Genomic DNA, 19,238 nt, shown 5'->3' on the forward strand with positions numbered 1-19,238 from the left:
AGTTCGGTATGCGCGCGTTCGCCGCACGCAGAGCGCCATTGTGTTGCCGGGCTTGCGGCGGATTACAGTAATATGAAATATGTCGCTTCTTGACAGAATTGCGCGAATTACGACGTATGAAATGCTCGCAGCGGGGTGGTGCGGCTTTATTCTCGCGCGCGGCGCATCGCGCGAAGCGAATTTTATATCGCCGGCCGCGTCTTGCCGGCGCGCGCGTTCCTCTTCACACGCCGCGCGCTACGCAATTATCAGCGCGCGCATGCAGCAGCAGATGTCATCACGATGGATTTCCATATTCCTCGAATCACATCGAGCCATCGCCGAGCCATCTTCGCGCCGCTCGGCCGGACGAGAGGCTGCAGCTACGCTCCTCTCTCCGCTTCCGCGACAAACGGACTTCGTCACGGACTTCGTTATCGCTCTTGGCGTGGAATCAAGCGAACGGAGGAATAAGAGTCGTGCCCGTTAATGGCCGGTAATAGTGCTCAGAGTAAGTGCATTTTAAGTGAGAGGGTCTCGGCGCGAGACGAAATATATGTCGTGCCGGCTTCGCTCGCGGAAACACTCCGCGTTCCACCGGCCGGCGTTGCAGGTGAATTAGGATCGCGTGCGAATAACCAGCCGGTGCGCCCCGTTCGCGTTCGCGGAGACGATACCGCAATAATCCCCCTGCGCGCTCGTCCGGAGACTCACATTCTCGCCGAGACCGCGTAACGGTTTCTCATTCAGCGAGTTTTTCGCGCGTTTCGTGGATCTTAGGGCTTATCGTGTGTGTGTGTATGTGTATGTGTGTGTGTGTGGTGCGTGTGTGTAGAAGGACGACGTTCGACGGCCAAAGCGCAATCTTACTCTCGCAATCGGACTCTCGTGATTCGCCACCGCGCGTCTTCGTCGGTTGTCTCATCGTACGTAGATCCACGCAAGCTCCGACGAAAAGCCTCTGCTCTCGCGCGCGGCTGGATCTCAATAACCGTCATTTCGATCCACTCGTGTCCCCCAGCGTGCGCATATGTTGTTATTTCAGCACACTCGGCTCGTCTATGAATAACAGCCGCGCTGCCAATTCCAATTAATCTTGCCAGGATTAAAGCCGAGATAATCTTGAGTATTCGCGTGTCGACTATGAAACATACATGTTACGTCGCCTGATCGTCTCCGCCTTGTTTCAGATCCGCGATAATGCCCGCGCTTTCGCCCCACCCCGGCCATTATTTCGATAAGGTTGTTACGCGAGGATATACGAGCGCAGGAGTCCCGACATTTTTTTCACGACCACCCGTGAGAGCTACGTCCGCGAGGCGACTCGGGCGGTGGATTGTTGCGTTAATTATCGTTTTTACGATTGCCGTAATCGCATCGGTGCGCTTTCGCTTCGGGAGCTTCTGTTATTTCTCAGTCCCGACGCGAGCCACCCCGCGACCACTCATGCGCCTCCATTAAGTCGTATATACCCTCCCCCTCCCTCCTCCCACGCCGACTGTGGGAGAGACTGTACGACGGATGAAATCGCGTGGCAAATTATCATCTCCGTCGACAGTGCAGCGCGCACGGGGTTCCTCCTCGGCCTCTTCCACAGCGCTACCACCCTACCATCCCACTTGCGTGGGATGACAAATGGTCGCCCATTAGGCCGATTTCGTGGTCATTCCGCCGTTACCCCTCCTCTCTCCTTCCCGCTGCATTTCCCTCTTCGGCTTCGCGTTAGTACATCTTCATCTCCGCCACCCCCCGTTCGGAAAAAAAGTTAATTACCGCGGCGACACTCTCGGACGCCGCCGCGGGAGAGGGTTTGCGCTGTCAGACGCGAGATGCGCAGAGAGAGAGAGAGAGAGAGAGAGAGAGAGAGAATGGTCTTCTGTATTAATGAATATATATAGCGGACTCTCGGAGGAGTTGAATTAGTAATCGACGATCGCATTGCGCCGGGCTTGTAATTAAAAATTCCGCAATCTTCAGGTAAAAATTGAGTAAGAGAGCAACGATTTTGCCTCTTTTCAGGCTGCTTCCAAAATTAAAGATTTCCCTGAGAAACGTCGGCGGTGCGTGTTAAAGCCGCGGAAACGGACAAAAGTTTTCACAGAGGGAACTATGGCAACTTCTGTCCTCGCGACAGATCGTTCTCATTGCGAAATTCGGACCGTTGTTCCCCGACGTTCGCGTGTGTGAGAAGAGCAGACATTCTTTTTTTATTTTTTTTTTATTTTTAATTTTTAATTTTTTTTTCTCGCTATTTCCCCTCGAGCGAAAATATATGTAACATTTTCCGCGCGTACGCGTTGCGGTTCACTGAAAGCTGTTATGCGGGCTCTATTAAAATGTTAGCTCGCTGTGATAAGCATTGGTTTACATTTTACGGTGCAGTTTCTTCATAAAAGCATAAAAACGCAAGAGAAAAAGAGAGAGAGAGAGAGAGAGAGAGAGAGAGAGAGAGAGAGAAATCCTCTTTATAGCGCCAAATATTTCTCGACGATGCGTACGCATTAAAATCGTTCTTTCTGATTTTAGTTATTTACCGGCAACGTGCGCGCGCGCGCGCGCGCGGATAATATAATACATATTCAAACACGGAGAACGCGTCATGAAGATACATTTTCCTGGCATCGTTGACATTCACCGGCTGCTTTTTCCAAGCGGTAGACCGCACGAGACTAACTTCATTAGCGTGGAAGCAAAAGGCCAAACTATTATACATGGATTTCGCGATGGACCGACGACGGCGGGATAAACGCTTCAGGCCTTATTCTGCGCGGATAAACGTGAAAGGATCGCTAATTAAGGCGATGCGTTGGTTACGCGCGCGTTAGTTACTCGTACGCGTCAGTTGTTATCCGGCAACACCTGTTAGGAGCTAGACGAAGTCCGCGAAAACGCCGGCTAACATTTCAGCGCTTGCCGCTGACGCGAAGTGACGCCGCCAATAAAGCCAAATAATCACGCTCTTAATTAGCCATCGCCTTCGCATCGGTACGTAGCGCCGCGTTAATTCGCACCGACGGTGATACTCGCGAGAAAATCCGACGCGTAATTTCGTACGTCTCGGACGGTCTTCCTCGAGAAGGGAGGAACGCGAGAGAGGGATTCTCGCGCGAAGTCGGAAGCCCGAGAGATTCGAACCTGAGTCTGCCGATTTGCGTACGCAAGAATCGCGCTTGTAATTTTCCGTAAAACGGCCACACCGACTCGCTCGAACGACAGCCTCGAGCCTGGTCTTCCGCTCGTTAACCGCGGCGCGCACATTCAGCGGATTTCTTCACGCCGAGCGGATCGCTTTACCCGCTGAATCTAATTTATCGTCCAACTGCAATCGGCACCGCACGGCCGTTTGTTTCCCCTTTGGCATACGATATCTGTATAATAATATTATTAATATTAACAATAACATTCGTTCCTCCCGGTTGGAACGGGTGCCATGGGAGCGTGATTACGGCCGGCTCGTTTCCAACCGTGAACATTGATATCATGGATATCTGCCAATTAGCACGCTAATAGTTCCTATAATTATTGAGGATGTAACCAACGATTATCGATCGTTGCAACATTAGTCCCTCTGGTCAGGCAATAACGTCACGATGACGACGCGACTATTCCAAGTGAACCGTGCCGCGTTAATGTCTCGATAATCAAGGGCGTCATGGGCGCGTCTCGGCCGATTCTTCCACAGCCCGGATTTAAAGTTGCCGAGAATGCCGGAATGCCGGAATTCGTACGGGCGCTTAGCCGCGAAACTGCAAATATCGTTCAGTATTTAGCGTCACGATTGTCGGAGGAGCCCCGCGGCGCGCACTCGCCGGAATGAAATATGCGGCGAGAGAAATGACGACGTGCCGCGATCCGCCGGGCGAACAGAGACGACAATCGATAGATCCGCGGCGCTATGGGGTTCGGGAATTTCCCTCCCCCCCGTAAAAATAGGAAAGAAAAGAGAAAGAAAGGGGAGGGGAGGGGAGCCAAGAATTTCGCGAAAGTGCAAAATTGGCGTCACATTATTTTCGCCCTCACGGCCGTGCGAGGTCATGCCTCGCACATTGAAACTCCAATTTTTCCCCTTCACGTCCCCGCACAGCGGAACATTCTTTTTTATCGCACGGCTATAAATTTAAGAGGAGCTTAGCGCCGTGGTTTAATTAAACTAGTTTAGCCGTCATTCCCGGCCCTAAGCCTTCTCCACGCGCGCTGCGCTGCGCTGAATCGATCGCCGGTATCCTCTCGACCCGCGCAATTTTCTCTCATCGTTTATTCGGCTCAAGAGGTGCTCGTCGATCAACTTTAGACGATGCGTACCGTACGAAACGTCAATTATAATCACGAGAAACGTGCAACGAGGTGGACCGAGGATAGACCGCAGCTGCTTCATAATCGATCGACGGCAGTTTCGTGCGGTCGCTCTGCTAAATGTGTCGCGGCCGGTCAATAGAGTATAGAGAAAATCGTATTTTTAATTCTGTTGCGTCGACTGTTGGATTATTATAGCTCTCGTCGCTCATTGCGCGACGAGAGTTCGACGACGGCGGCTATTTCAGCATCAGCTACCTGCCACGTAGGAGATCTCTGACATTTACGAGTCGGTCTGCGTCGTTTATCGCTCAGCAAACGTACGCGTATTAAGTGACTTATAAATTTCGCTGTCGTTCAAGTGACGTATCTTCGACGCAACTGGTTAACGTGTCTTCAGAAGCGTCGCACTGTATCTTTTTTTCTGTCATTTTTTCTCTTCAAGAGAGAAACACTTCAAGGGAGAAGCTTCTTCCGAATCGAGGACACGCACGCTTCTAAATGAGTGCTCAAGAATCTCTTGGAATTTGAATAATTCCAGCGGATTGTGCGGCAGATTTGCATAATTACTTAAAAAATCGCATATCTTCCGGACATATCTCGCTTCTTAGCGCGCGTTATCTCCGGCATCGCGCACGCATACGCGTCGTGCGAGCGATAGAAAATAGATAGGAATTAATGCACAGCTCTCGTAATAACGCGAGGTTCTTTAATCACAGAGGAACGGTATGTTTCTATCGCCAATGATTTGCATCGACTCTGCGCGGTCGAAATAAAATTCCTACAATTATGATTCGCATCGAGCGACGTAACTACCGATAATGCGCGCGTCGTCGTCTCGCGTGCCTCAAGGACGCTTCGATGGGTGCGAAATAGCCACTTAATTATGGGACATCGGAGAGTGTCGCTAATGATATTCAGAAGCACCTTTCCATTTATATTCCGTTCATCGACTACGGCGCACGAGTTTCGAGGAGTCCGGCGCGTTCGCGCCGGGGGAGCGCGCGTTCGTCGGCATCACGCGGTCGAGCGTGAAACTTCGTCGGATGAGGTCGACGGCAATAATCCGCTGTTTAAAGTTCCCAACAGCCTCATGACGAGAGAGATTTGAAGTGGAGATTAGATTTAATTCATCGCGTCACGATCCTCAAGCCCGCGAAATACCTGCCGGCGCGCGGCAGGACTCGGGACGATCCTGACGACCCTTTCGCCGCGAAGGGGACGATCGATAGAGGGGGAGCGAGAGCGAGAGGCGCCGTTTGAGAAATTTCGCAGGCGTTACATTCTTGACGAAACACTCCTTCTTCATGGAGACGATCTCGCCTCTTCGTATTATTCAGAGATAAGAGAGTTGCGCGATTAGCGCGACGTGCCGCGTGTTTACTCGAGTTACTTAACTATTCTCTAATCCGTCAAAGCAATTGTCGACGCACCGACGAATCGGCGCTGATTTGTCGGCCGCAAGGGTCTCGTGTCGCATCTCGCCTCGCCTCGCCTCGCCTCGCCTCGCCTCGCCTCGCCTCGTAGCGAAAGGGTTGAACCCAGTTGTAAATCAGGTATAAGCAGTGTGACGTAACGGGCGGCATTACTCACTCGGCTTATCCAGATCCGGTAGCTCCACCGACTGCGCGTACGCCACGACGGCTGCCAAGACCAGCACCGTCGTCGTCGTCGTCGTCGTCGTCGTCGTCGTCGTCGTCACGACACTCCACCGCCACCTCCACCACATTTTGTCCCCCTTTCACGCGCACTGCACACACCCTCGACCCCTTAACGGCCGACCCTGCTCGCACCCCTCTTCAGTCGTTACGTAGTCGCGCGGCCGTAGCGAGCCGACACTAATTGCAACCCCCGACACCTCTGCCGCTCTCGCCGTTGATGCCGTTGTCGTTGCTGGTGCTGGTGCTGGTGCTGTTGCTGCTGTTGCTGCTGCTGCTGCTGCTGCTGCTGCTGCTGCTTCTGCTGCTGCTGCTTCTGCCGGTGCCGCCGGTGTTGTTGCTGCTGCTGCATCGCGCCGCCGTCCACATCGTCCGCCGCTCTTTGTCGCCGTCGTCGTCGTCGTCGTCGTCGTCGTCGTCGTCGTCGTCCTCGTTATTGCTGCCGTTGTCGTTCACCGCGAACCAACACGAACGATGCGTAGCCGTTCCTTAACCACCTCGTCGCTCACTTACCTACCTGTCTTCGTTTAATGAGACATCGGTTATTTGTATTTCGAGGCGTCTCAAGAACGAAACGCGGATTTGCTGACGATGGAGTGTGTTATCACCACTCGGTGTTGTCATCCTGTACAACGCGACCTTTTATCTTCCTCATCGTAGGGGGTGCGATCGGCCTCGGTAGATGATCTCCGTGACCATTCAAGTGCGCAATCGTTCTTCCGGTAGATTTTCCGATTTTCCGACGGGACGTATTTTTCCTTCTGTCTGTCTTTCTTTTTCTTTCTCTCTCTCTCTCTCTCTTTCTCGCTCGCCTTCTCCTTCACTCTTCCCCGAGCAAATTTTTTCCCAGTCGATCCCGATGGGATGTAATCCTTTAAACAGAGGTTACGAGCAGTTGAAACTTTATTCGCTCCGAGCCGTTTGTTATCCTTCGTCCTATTCCGTGATCGATGCGTTAGGTAAATTGCTCGCTGTCGTAGGATTTCACGGACGTGTTGAGCGAGCAGATCGAGCAGGCGAGAGATGATCGTTGGATTTGCGCGGATATAACGGATCCGTAGCGGAGCAAAGCTTCCGCCTTGGAGTGGCGATTGTAGTTTTATTGTCCGTGGCGTGGGTAGGGGTGTTGCAGCGTCGATCGGTGGTGTTCCAGCGGCCTCCTCTCGGGGATGGATTCTTGAATTCCGAGAGCGCTTCCGCCCGGTTCTGCCTGTCGCGGTGGCCGCTAATGCACTCGATCGCGGCGAATCACCGCAAAATGAAGTAAAATATCCGTCAGGATCCGGGCGAACATGCAAAGTGGATTCGACAGAATTGCCGACCGTCGTCGTCGTCGTCGTCGAAACTCCGGCCGTGTGAGACCGACTTACAAGTCCGATAAATTCCCGGAGCACTCTGGAGAATTTACAGGGCGCGTCCGTTTCCGACGATCGTGTCAAGTGGCTCTCCCTCAGCGACGTCCGATCGATGGGTTGCGCGGTGGCGTTCGAAAATAAGCAGATTTAATGCCGCTGAAAAATCACGAAACCCGCGTGGATCGTTCAGCCCGCCGCGCGCCGATTCGAATCGTCCGAGCAGATCGCTTCGATTTCCCGTGAAGCGCGCGCGTGGCTGATCGAGTGGAAATAAAGCAGTCGCGCAGAGCGCGTACGCTCCTGCCGTGGAAAGTGGCGGTGGCTGTTGCGGCGGCGGCACGCCGGTGCTCTTCGTCGGCCGGCCGGCGGTTATCGGCGAGAGCGCTCGTACGTCGGAAATTTCGGGTAGCACCGATGTTCGTTGGTCACGGAACGAAAGTCATCGTTCAGGTCATCGCATCACTGAGTGTACTTTCCGTTACACCACTCCGCCGCCCCCGTGTATTCCGACGTGTGTGTATCGATCTAGCCGGCCAGGAGTGGAATGACGAACCGCAGGTGTATCAAACGCGTCGTCGTGGGCAAAGTTAATCGCGATACCGGCCGATATTGCGTGTATCGATTCAAACACGACCAGTAGTGTCGACCAACCGCGCGTATTGCCGTCCAACAGAACAATGCGCTATGCAGACAGCGCCGAACCGAAATTTACTCTCGACACACAAAAGCGCCGGCCGATCGCGCGCGACTGCTCCGATTTTTCCTCGCATGTCGCCGCTCCGTTCACCGAACAGAGAGAGAGAGAGAGAGAGAGAGAGAGAGAGAGAGAGAGAGAGAGAGAGAGAGAGAGAGAGAGAGAGAAAGAGAGAGAGAGAGAGAGAGAGAGAGAGAGAGAAAGAGCGAGAGAGGGAATAGGAAGAAAACGAGAGAAAAACACGTGCGTGAGGGCACTCGCGAGTCGATCTTACGCGGGTTCGAAAGGGCCGATGGGGTGAAGGGCCCGGGGGTGGCGTGTATTACTGAACGACGACGCGCGGTCGATGCGAATAGTCGCGGGTCACGTGCGCGGGGGACGCGCTCGCGCGCCTCCTCCAATTAATCACGACGATTCTCCAGGATCGCAAGTGAGAGTCTGAACACTGAGAGGCAAAGGGGTGAGAAGAAGACGCTATCTATCTATCTCGCGGGGACGCGTTCTCCAGCAGTCGCGACTACTCCCCGGGTCATCGGCCGACACTCGCGTGGCACATCGAGGCGATCGGTGCGCGACAGGTCGACGCGATTTCGCGGCGATTTTGATTCATGGATCACTCGTGCGCGCAGTTCGTCATGCGAGGCTACGCAACGATAAGACTCCCTCACGATCTCGAAGCCACATCGAGTCCTGACCCGCGGCGGCTCGGTACTGAAACCATTGAATATTGCGACGAACCGTCGCGCTTGTTTCGGCCGACTCCGCTCGCGCTCGGCTATTCTCGGCCACGCTCGCGCCGTTGGTCTCATTCTGGAGCTTCGCTTCTACCTGCCTCTCGCTCGTTCGCCCGCGCGTTTCCGCTCCGACTCCCACATTCGGCGCGTTTCTTCCGTTCCGCGGCGGCGCGGCGCGGCGCGGCGGGGGCCGCCGCGATGATTTACCGACACGGCTAATGAGTCGCGCCCGTAATCGCCGCGCCGTGGTCCAGGCGCGGATGCGTGAACATGTAAGAATCTCGGACGGAGCGGAGAGAACGCCACGCGAAAGTCGGAACACACCGGCTGGTGGGGCGACGAGAGGAATGCCAGGGTCGTTACGCTCTTATGAATCCGACGAGATTTCACGGGAGAAGTAGGAATTCCACGCGATCGGAAATCGAACTGTTTTTTTCCCCCCTCTCTTTTTTTCTCCTTTCTCTTTTTCTCATCGGGATGCTCCGAGCCTTTTCCGTTTCGCAAAACGACGGAGGCGCGAGCGTGAAAGCACGCTCCCGCGTTCCTGCGTTGAACGCGATCCTCGCTAATTAAGCAAGTCGCGAACCGACTCTACGGAGAGCTGATTACACTCCGCTATTTGTATTTATCACGTGTACTCCCCGGTTTACCCGCGATGTACCTTTAAGGCGTCTTGCGCAGAGAGGCGTCTAGGCACGCGCGCGCGCGCGGCGCGCCTAGAAAGAGGATATTGCACATAACGATAAATATGTCCTGGGAGAATGAGAGCACGTACTTACGTCACGGAGTGCGCTCATGAGTGTGTTCATGAAAACTAGTAGTTCGTGCGTACCCAGTGCATGCACGAGATAACAGCCCTCGAAGCTTCATGACTACGAGAACTCCCTCCAATCACGATAAATTCCGGCTTTCGTGTTTCCATCGCTATCGGCAATCGCCTGCAAATCACTTCCTAATCCTCATCGAGTAGATATCCTGCGAAGGTACCTTTCCTAAATCCGCTTTGACTGTCTAAGAATGTTCCTAGTATCCGGCATCGTTATTTCTCCGTACCATCTCGCCCTCCCCTCCCCTCCCCTCCCCTCCCCTCCTGCGAGTCAACTCTGGCGTTAAATATTCGAGTACATGTTTTCACTGCTACGCTTAAGCGTGCTGCGTCAATTCACGCAGCATCCCTCTTCGCAGGCGTGTCGCCGGCTTAAATATCACGTATAGCGTTATGTAACGCTATACGTAAGGCGATTTTCGCAGCTACGAACTGTGTAGTAATTTCGCTCCCCGTCTGAAATCAGAGCGATCTTGTCTCGTCCGAAATACCTGTCACTTGCACGCGCGCACCCGCTCCAGAGAGAGAGAGAGAGAGAGAGAGAGAGAGAGCGAGAGAGAGGGAGAGAGAGAGAGAGAGAGAGAGAGAGAGTGAGGCATAGCTATATAAAGATCGTTACTAATAGCTGATACAATCCACTAATAAGTGTGACGATACGTTAATATGTACGTTGTGTAAAGCGCATTGTACCAACCCTTTATGCATTCATTAGTACATTATTAACTGACAAATCAAATGTGGCCAATGACCAAACGAATGAAACGTGCCCAATGACTGCGTGAAATGATATTTTGGCACAGGGTTCGTAGATGTTTCGTCGCCATGTTAATAGCTATTTTAATACTTTAGCAAATTTCATACATCAAGTCGTGATTACGTAAAATTTTATTACGCGATTACGTGCGCGCGCGGGTGCACACACGGACGACGCGATTCGCGTACGCGACGATAAGCAATATTTAATAACGTTCATGCGTTCTAATTACATGGGCGGCCATATCGCGGCCAATTTATAATCGATGGCCGCCGCCTATTTACCTAATGTTTTCCACGTCTTCGACAAAGTTAATACATAGTTTGATCGACTCTGCATTGGTCTAACATTTACACGAGCGCGTACACCTCGTCACTGTCACCGATCAAATATAAACCGCCATTAACGTCCTTTTTCCGTCGGTCTTTTTTCTTTTTTTATCGCCGCGCATCCCACTGATTGTGTGAGCGTTTCGAACGTCATTCGACGCATCGGTGCGCCGCCACCGGCCGGCGCGGCGGTCGATATCACAGAGCGCAGCGGTGTGCAATCGATTCGCCGGGTCATCGATCGCTCGCGCGTCGACGGATTAACATTTGCTTAAAGGTACCTTGAGAACACGGAATGGAACATCTGTTTGAGAATAGCCAAGTAATGGACACTGATCATTAATTACGCCACAGCGAGCGGGAATATATTCTCTTTACACTTCGTCTTCAAAGAACTCCTCGGCTCGGTCCCGCTTCCCCTTCACCCTCTCCGAAATTTCTCGTTCGATCCTTCCGAGGAACCAGCCGACGACGACGACGCGTTCTTCTGCTCGTCACTCGGATTTTCATATTCGTGCCCAAAATTAACGCTCGTTTCTTGGCGCGCGCGCGCGCGCGGTACTTGACCGCAAAATTGTTGCTTTACACACCAAAGTGAAAGTAATCGTTCAAAGAGACTTCGCAATCATCGGTCCTCATCTACCACATACACATGAGCTGACGCGCGCGTGCTTCGTTTCATCCCGAATCGCCGATATTTTACATCGGGCACAGAGCTTGCTTTCATGGATGCCCGGCGAATCGGAACCCGACACCGCGTCATGCATCATGGTACATCGTCGGACACCCAGGCTGTTAACCCAAAGCGCAAGCTGGATACGATGTTATAGGCTCCTCTGTATGCTCTGCGACTTGTCGAATAAACCATGAAGCCTGTCAGTCACATCGTCTTCTCTCCTGGTCTTCTCGGCCACCACCAACGCTCTCGCGTCTCTCAATGGGACCGCGTAATCCGAAAATCGGGTTTCACCGTCATTCGACAGACGTCACAAAGGCCATCGGTTATACCGCGAGCGAACTCCAATTCGGATATCTTAATTGCGCGTTTTCTCCCTCTCTCTCTCTCTCTCTCTCTCCCTCCCTCCCTCCCTCCCTCCCTCCCTCCCTCCCTTTCTCTTTCAATACTTTGAAAACTGGTTTAATTCCCCGACTTTATAAGCGATCGGCCTTTAACGACGAGCAACATCGAAACGCACGAATGTTCCGGAGAAGAGAGCGTCTCTCTCTCTTTCTCTCTCTCTCTCATCCTTCCCGGCGATAAAGTTCACGTTTTGTAATTATTCCAAGCCGGAAAGAAACATTATCGCGTGGGAGGTATGTGCCAAGGAAACTTGGCACTGACCTCGATCGTTACGCTCGGCCGTCGGGATTTATTAAACCGGCTGCTCGAGAAGCAGGTAAAAAGAAAAAAAAAGGAAAAAAGAAGGGAAAAGACAACATGTATCTACGAAGGCGGAATGCTCGATTTAAGATACGGGGCGAGTTGGCATGCGCTCCGTTACGAGCCTCGTCACACACGCGCGATTCTCGGCCGCGCGTTCTTATCCTGCAGTTTAATAAATAATGTCGCGGCACTCCCGCGCGGCATCGCATACCGTACCGGGTCCGCCTTTTGTACGGCCGCGAATCATTCGCCCGCTAAGACAGCCGTGTGAATAATGGTCCCCGGCGTCTCTTATTACCGCGATTCCCTCGCAACAACGCGGCCATGCCGCTGCTGTGAAAGAACACAGATTCCGAAAATCCGCGCCGCGAGTATCGAGAGGCGCGCGCGAGTGAACGCGGCGCTCCCGCTCGATCATAAGCGCGTCATTAATCACCGTGCTTAATGACTCTCACTATTTCCCACCGTTGTCGCCGTTATCGGTAAGATCGGAGAAATGGGAAAAACCCGTTCCCGTCCGTCTGTCCGTTCGCGTTCGTTGTTTGTTTCGCCCGCGGAAAGAAGCGAGCGGGACGGCTAAGTAGAGGGTGAGAAACACACAGGATGGCCCCGTAACGGTTAACGCCACTGCGAGATGGCCGAGATGTGTAACGCGAATGGGTAGAAAACGGCGAAGAGGGTCGCTCCGGAATTTATGCTGGTGTTTACGCGGAGTGGATGGCGTTTCAGGCTGAAACGCGGGTGGGGGTGAGGTGAGGAGTAGTTATTACGATTACCGAACCACCATCTCTCGTCGAAGAGGCGAAGGAAAATTCTGTCTCGGTCACTCCTCTCTCTCTCTCTCTCTCTCTCTCTCTCTCTCTCTCTCTCTCTACGTACATGCGCACGTGTGCGTGTGTGTGTTTCGCCTCTCTCTTTCTCTCGGCTACGTCCACGGCGGCATATCGATCGCACACCCTTTGTATCTGGCGCAGCGCTCCGCGCTTTTTCGCCCCCTCCGCCCCCTCCCGGAACGATCATCGGAAAGAAATGGGCGAGCGAGAGCGCGGCGAATCGGCGCGGCGGATCTACGGAATTACCGGGCGAGCCAAGTTTTTCTTAACTTCGGGGACCAGGTATGACGAGGTGGGAGCGTTCTTGAATATCCATTACTCCGTGCAATTTCTAGAGCCCCTCGGCCGCAATCAGAGGAGGAAAATGACTGCCCTAATGCAATTTCGCGGGATTCCTTCCTTTTGCGTTACGGAAGTTTTCTGATTTAGCGCTGAATGTTCTCGGACGCTGTATTCCATCGCGGTCCTTTGGCTTTTAGTTATGAGCCGTTTTAAAATGAATTATCAGTATGAACCGCTAGCGGAACAGACGTTATTGAACACTGAACCGCGGTAAAAGTTATGAATTACTCCTAGAAGTAGCGAACTCCCGGTCGAACTTTCCGCGAAAGCCGAAATCAAATTTAACATCAACCTACGCCACGTTTCCCTGAGATATCGCTCACCCTCCCTCCCTCCCTCCCTCCCTCCCCCCCCCACATGCCCGCCGGAAGCCGTGCCGCCATATGTTCGTGTGAGAATTTCTGTTTTCGTCTGAAAAACCTCGTACATCAAAATTCATTGCCTGAACCCACCTCGACCTCCTCCTCTTCCCGCCACCGCATCAGCCCCCGTGACTTATATCGCCGCAATTCCGCGGCAACTGCCACCGTAACTTCGCGGTCCAACTATTGCATAATTAAATCCGACGTTAAAAATGTCGGCCGCGGCGAGTGTAATCCAAGTGGCGATATCAAACGTGAAATTCCAGCGCGTCGTGCGCGCGCCCGTCGGCGCGTCGTGCGCGCGGATCGTATCGCCTGAAATATTTGAGCGTCCACCTTCTCCTTTTTCGTTCCTTTTTTTTCTCCTCTTCTTTTGCGTTTGTTTGAGCAACCCACGGCGCCTACCCGCCTCTCTGCTCCACCTATCAGAAAGGTGCGAAAGGCGGGAGATGCCGCGATCGCTTCATGAAAAACGTGTTCGGGCAACGATAATGGACGACAGGGCGTGCTACGAATATCCACGGCGCTTTCGCGCGAAGCGATCCGCATCTCCGTTATACCAGCACGATACACCCTGGGAACCTGGTGGACAAACCACGCATTATGCAGATGACGCGTTGTCCGACAGGCGAAAATCACGACGGTCTCACCTTCGGTTCTCGTCCTCCTTCTCCGTCGCCGCTGCCGTCGCCTTCGTGCCGTGGCTGCCCCATGAGGGGAAAAAAAAAGGAGAACGCGCGAAACTGTCAAGTGCATACTTTACGTGCCGCGAGTGTAATAGCCGCTCGACGACGACGCTGCGTTGTTACCTGCCTGTTTTCCTCGGAAGCACAAATTCACGGAAACTGTCGCTCACTCTTGGCAAATATCCATCGACACGAACGTCCCGCGACGGGTCGCGCGGAAGTGTTCGGCTAAATTCGAGAGAAGCGAGAGCTTTTCACTTTTGTATTTATTTGCGGATTCACCGGTATTGTTTTTGCCGATCGGCTTTCAGAATACGCTCAATACTATATCTCGTAAAACGAGGAGATCACCATACCGCTACTACATCGGAAAAATAAACGCCAGCGGATCGATGTAATAGAGACCGACTGAGAGGGGGGGAGAGAGAGAGTGGGGGAGATAGAGAGAGAGAGAGAGAGAGAGAGAGAGAGAGAGAGAGAGAGAGAGAGAGAGAGAGAGAAAGTGTGAGACGGGGTGAGGAGAAGGCGGCAGAGAGGAAAGCGAAGAAAATAGCAAGAGTCGAAACAAAGTACTAAAAGGGTGGAGTAAAGGCAACCTTTCGCCGAGGATTCCGCGGATACTAGCTTCACCGGTTACTTCCAGACCCTTCCACTCTCAGGGCCTTCCCCTTAACGAGGAACGACTTGTCCTCGTTACCACACTGGGAAAACAGGGATCAGGAGAAACGTAAGCGGGAAAGATGTTTTCCTCTGAACCGAAGGATTTGCAGAGACCGCGAGAGAATTAGTTTCGTATGAGACGGCGTTCCCCAAAGGCAAGGCCGACCGCATTGACGACATAAAGTGTCCGCCGCATGCAAATGTATCGTAGAAGAAAGTGAGTAACGTGCAATTGGCAGAAATACATACGTAAAGAGAGAGAGAGAGAGAGATATTTATTGACACCGTGGGGAAACAACCCCTTAGGTTTACATTAGAAAGACAGGTACACGCCGACGGCCATGTGAGACCCGTGATCGTACAGAACGTTAAAGAATGCATTAACATAATATAAAATGAAGTGACGCAGAGCAACCATGAAGAGCGCCTGCCCTCACCTAGGTAGTAATAATAATAGATATACAGGATTGATATATAGATATAGATGCATATAGACATATATATAGATAGATATGGAGATATAGATATAGGGTAGATATATAGATATAAAAGAGAAGAAAGTACAGAAAGTACAGAAGTAGCGCAAGATACGTACAACGCGGAGGCATATGAGTCTAGCGTATGCAGGAGGCTGCATACGCCGTTGTCTCCGCCTCAAGAAGGTAGCCATATAATCTGCGTTTGAATGCGGGCAGCGACGTCAACAAAGAGGCTATTTCGTCTGGCAGAGAGTTCGAAAAACGGGCCGCCAGTACCATGAAGGATCGCTTAAATATCTTCGTGCGACATTTAGGCATGAGGAGCCTTGCCGCCCATAGCCCTCGTCTCCCTGGCCCTCGGAGGAGGCGCGGAGAAGTAATCGTATAGAGAGAGAGAGAGAGAGAGAGAGAAAGAGAGAGAGAGAGAGAGAGAGAGAGAGCGCAGCGTAAATGATAGAAACTTTAATTGCAAAAAGTAATATTTTAATGGAACGAGAAAGGAGAATGCGCGCGAGAACATTTTAATTACTCGTGTAAATACAGCCCGAGTTCATTAAGCTCGCAGCTTCGACTGGATTACTGCGAAATTTGGAAATCATTTCGTCGAGCTGTTCGGACCATCGAGCGGCTGTTAATAATGAAGTAACTTATTTGGGAAAAGAGGTTTTGCGCGCGTCCCTCTCTCGCTAATAAATATTAGATAAGTCCCCGAGAGAAAGAGAGGGAGAGAAAGAGAAAATATATTCCACCTCCGCTTATGTGCGAAGCTAGCAATTAAGGTAAATATCATCGCGCTCTCTATATTGAAAACAGGAGGAATCTCGCCGGAGTTAAGAAGATGAAAAGCGAGGTGCTCCAAGTGGCGGTTACCCAGCCAATTGCGAGCTGCGGTTATTGGTTCTTCCAGGTATAGCGGTAACGATCACACGGTCGATCAATACTACGCACAGTTATTTCTTGCGCATCGATACCACCGCTGCGCCGCGAATGATAAAACGATGGCTTGAGGATTCAATGAACGGTCACCGTTCTCAGACGCTTTTGTTCGACGTCATCGTCAGCGGCGGCGGCGGCGGCGGCGGCGGCGGCGGCGGCGGCGGCGGCGATATTACTCGCGTATCGCTAATTAATAACGTGACGTACACGTGTAGAAAAAGCGTGAAACATGATTCAATATTTGACTCTGATACTCGGGGAAAAAAATCGAACGGCTAAGTAAGACCGCCGGAGAACGGCGGAATATGTATTAAAACTTGATATTCTCTTCAGGCGAGAACTGTTTCGCAAACACTCTTCCCGCGCGAGCTCCGAGCTGCCGTTTCATTTCGCGCTCGCGAATATCACGTATCACTTGTTTCGAATAATAAATACAAATGTTTAAGCTGCAGAAAAACATACTTCGTAAAAGGTAGACCTTGCAGTTCCCGCTGTTATTGAAAATAACACGCGAGTGATAAGCGAAATATTTTGCTACGTGGCAACGTAAACAGATTTTTCATTATGAAGGGCAGAAAGCGTGGGGTCAACAGCGAGAAGCTGAACTTACCAGAATAAAAGATAGTTGTCCGGCAACTTTAGCTCCATCGTAATACGGGAGGGATATTGTGATATTGCGGCACATGAGTTACACCTGCTGCGAGGAGCCGTTACGAGCAAATAAAAAATAAGACGAAATAATGGAGGTGTAGGGTAAAACCCAGCGAGGACATACGGGGATTAAATATTAAACGGTTATTAAATATTAAATAGAAGATGCAAGTTAACACGTCAGATATGTCATTAATCTGTGAGTGCCGCTGTGAGTTGTAATATCAAGTCGAGTAAAAAATCGCACGAGGTCGATACCGCATTGGAACGTCCACGTAGTAACTTGAAATACTACTTCCCGATATTAATCACAAATTGTCACATTCCGCTGTATCGAGGTATCAAGGAACCATCGATCGAGTACGCAATAAACATTGCTGTCTGCTGACGATGACATCGCATGTAAATGCAGCGATGTAAAGTATTAACGCAATGTTGATATTAATAGCAACGCCGCATGTGCGCGCTCCAAGTGTCGCGAGCACGTTGAATCTTTCAGAGCTTCAAAACGCCGTTCGCGCGACTTTTACGACTCGCACATGTCGCGTGGATGCCCGCGCTTCATGCTTTCAGAAACAATTCTGCAACGTTTGCAGCGACATTAGCTCGGCAAATGTCGCCATACACGAGAATACACGCGCAGATCCCCCCCGATCAATTCCGCCGACGCTCGCACTGAGCGAACGGCGATTTGTTGGACGCAAACATCGTGTATCCGGCAGAATTGCGAGCGACAATGTTGTCGTTGACCGCAGCCGCCGTAGCCGAAACATAATCTTTCTTTGCTCAGCCGATGGACGAAACGAGCGAGAGGGTGAGGCCCGAGTCTCTGTTTCCTGTCTTGTGATTCCCGCTTCGAGCGCGGAAGCGACGCCGAGACGTCGAGGCCGCGCGCGAACGCTCGAGCGCATGTTTGCTACGGCTCGGTAAAAGGATCCGTTTGGTTGCGCCGCTTCCGGATGTTGCGAGCCCTTAATTTCGACGACACACGTCTCGTCGCCATCGTCATCTCGTCCGCCAACACAGCCCGAGGCTCGTGTTGCACTCGCTCGCGCGCGCACGCGTGCATGTATCGCCGTACCGTTCGCCGTGCGCGCTCGAGCATCGGCCGTGTTATACATCGCGATGCCGCGCGCGCACTTGCAACATCATTACGCCATGCATCAGATAAAAGCGTAATTAAAGGGTTCGCGCATATACGCGGGCGCCATGTTTCGCCGGCGGGCATCGCAGGCGAAGCGGAAGGGGCTTCGGATGGCGCGCGATACCGAGCAGGATCGGGAGCCACAGTGGGAGGATGAGAGGGGGAGAGAGAGAGAGAGAGAGAGAGAGAGAGAGAGAGAGAGAGAGAGAGAGGGGGAGGTAGGGAGATGGGGGAGAAAGCCGGCAAATTGTAAAACGTGACGCAGATTACGCGCAATAGCAGCTCGTAATAATAAATTGTCATCGACGGGCGGATGTTAAACAGCGCGCGACGCGCGCCACGGCTCGCGATTTCGGCTGGAAACACCGCCGGCGCGGCGCGGCGCGGCCGCGAGAGCAAGGCCATGCGGGAAAAATTCGCGACACATGCACGACGGCCGCCGATACGAGACGCGACTATATGCACGACCGGAGAGAGAGAGAGAGAGAGAGAGAGAGAGAGAGAGAGCGCATCGAGTACTCCGTCTCTTTCTCTTTCTCTCCGGCTTCTATTTTTGTCTCCCTGCCGTAGCAGTGCGCTGTACGCCGCGCGCGCCGGCGATATTTCTCGATATCTTAATTATTCAAACGGTCGTATGAACGGGCTAACTCTCGGGCGGAAGTGCGCGTGTATATTTAATTCAGAGATAATCAAATCTTTTTTCCGGTAAGTAACTCTCGCGAGCGGATGTAAGTGTGCGAGCGTGCGCGCGTGGTATAATGCAGAGATAAACCGATCTTTTATCTCGCCGCGCGTATTTCATTACGGTTGAGTGGCGATACTCGATTTCAAATTGCTAACTGCGCGCACCGTGAAAACGTAGCTCCGGGAAATTTTTATGCCGGCCGATTCGTTTAATCGATACGCCATCCCCGGCGCATCCCACTCGATTACTAATTGTTCGCGAGGTACCGCTAATCGTCCCGTTCGCCCGACATAGCGCGCGGTCTTTATTCAACGATAAGCATCATTTCGGGACGCTCGAATCAACGCGGATGATGTATTAAGCAGCGCGAGAGATGCGAAGGAGGCGATTAATCTTAGGGAAGTAATTTAATTAAGTGAGGATGACACGCGGTTAATTTTACCCTTTGTGTATA

The 19,238-nt window shown here is 52.1% G+C and overlaps 1 protein-coding gene across 1 annotated transcript in view; it reads right to left on the reverse strand.

The window, feature by feature from the left end:
* Positions 1-6,184, reverse strand: part of LOC105191319 (hemicentin-2) — a 106,691-nt gene extending 100,507 nt beyond the window's left edge. Inside the window, exon 1 of the mRNA XM_011154631.2 lies at positions 5,866-6,184. Within this exon, the coding sequence (XP_011152933.2) occupies positions 5,866-6,001 (136 nt within the window). The 5' untranslated portion in view covers positions 6,002-6,184. The remainder of the gene's footprint in view (positions 1-5,865) is intronic.
* Positions 6,185-19,238: the final 13,054 nt, after the last annotated feature.

This window comes from Harpegnathos saltator, unplaced genomic scaffold, assembly GCF_003227715.2.
Source record: "Harpegnathos saltator strain DR-91 unplaced genomic scaffold, Hsal_v8.6 scaffold285, whole genome shotgun sequence".
NCBI lineage: Eukaryota > Metazoa > Arthropoda > Insecta > Hymenoptera > Formicidae > Harpegnathos > Harpegnathos saltator.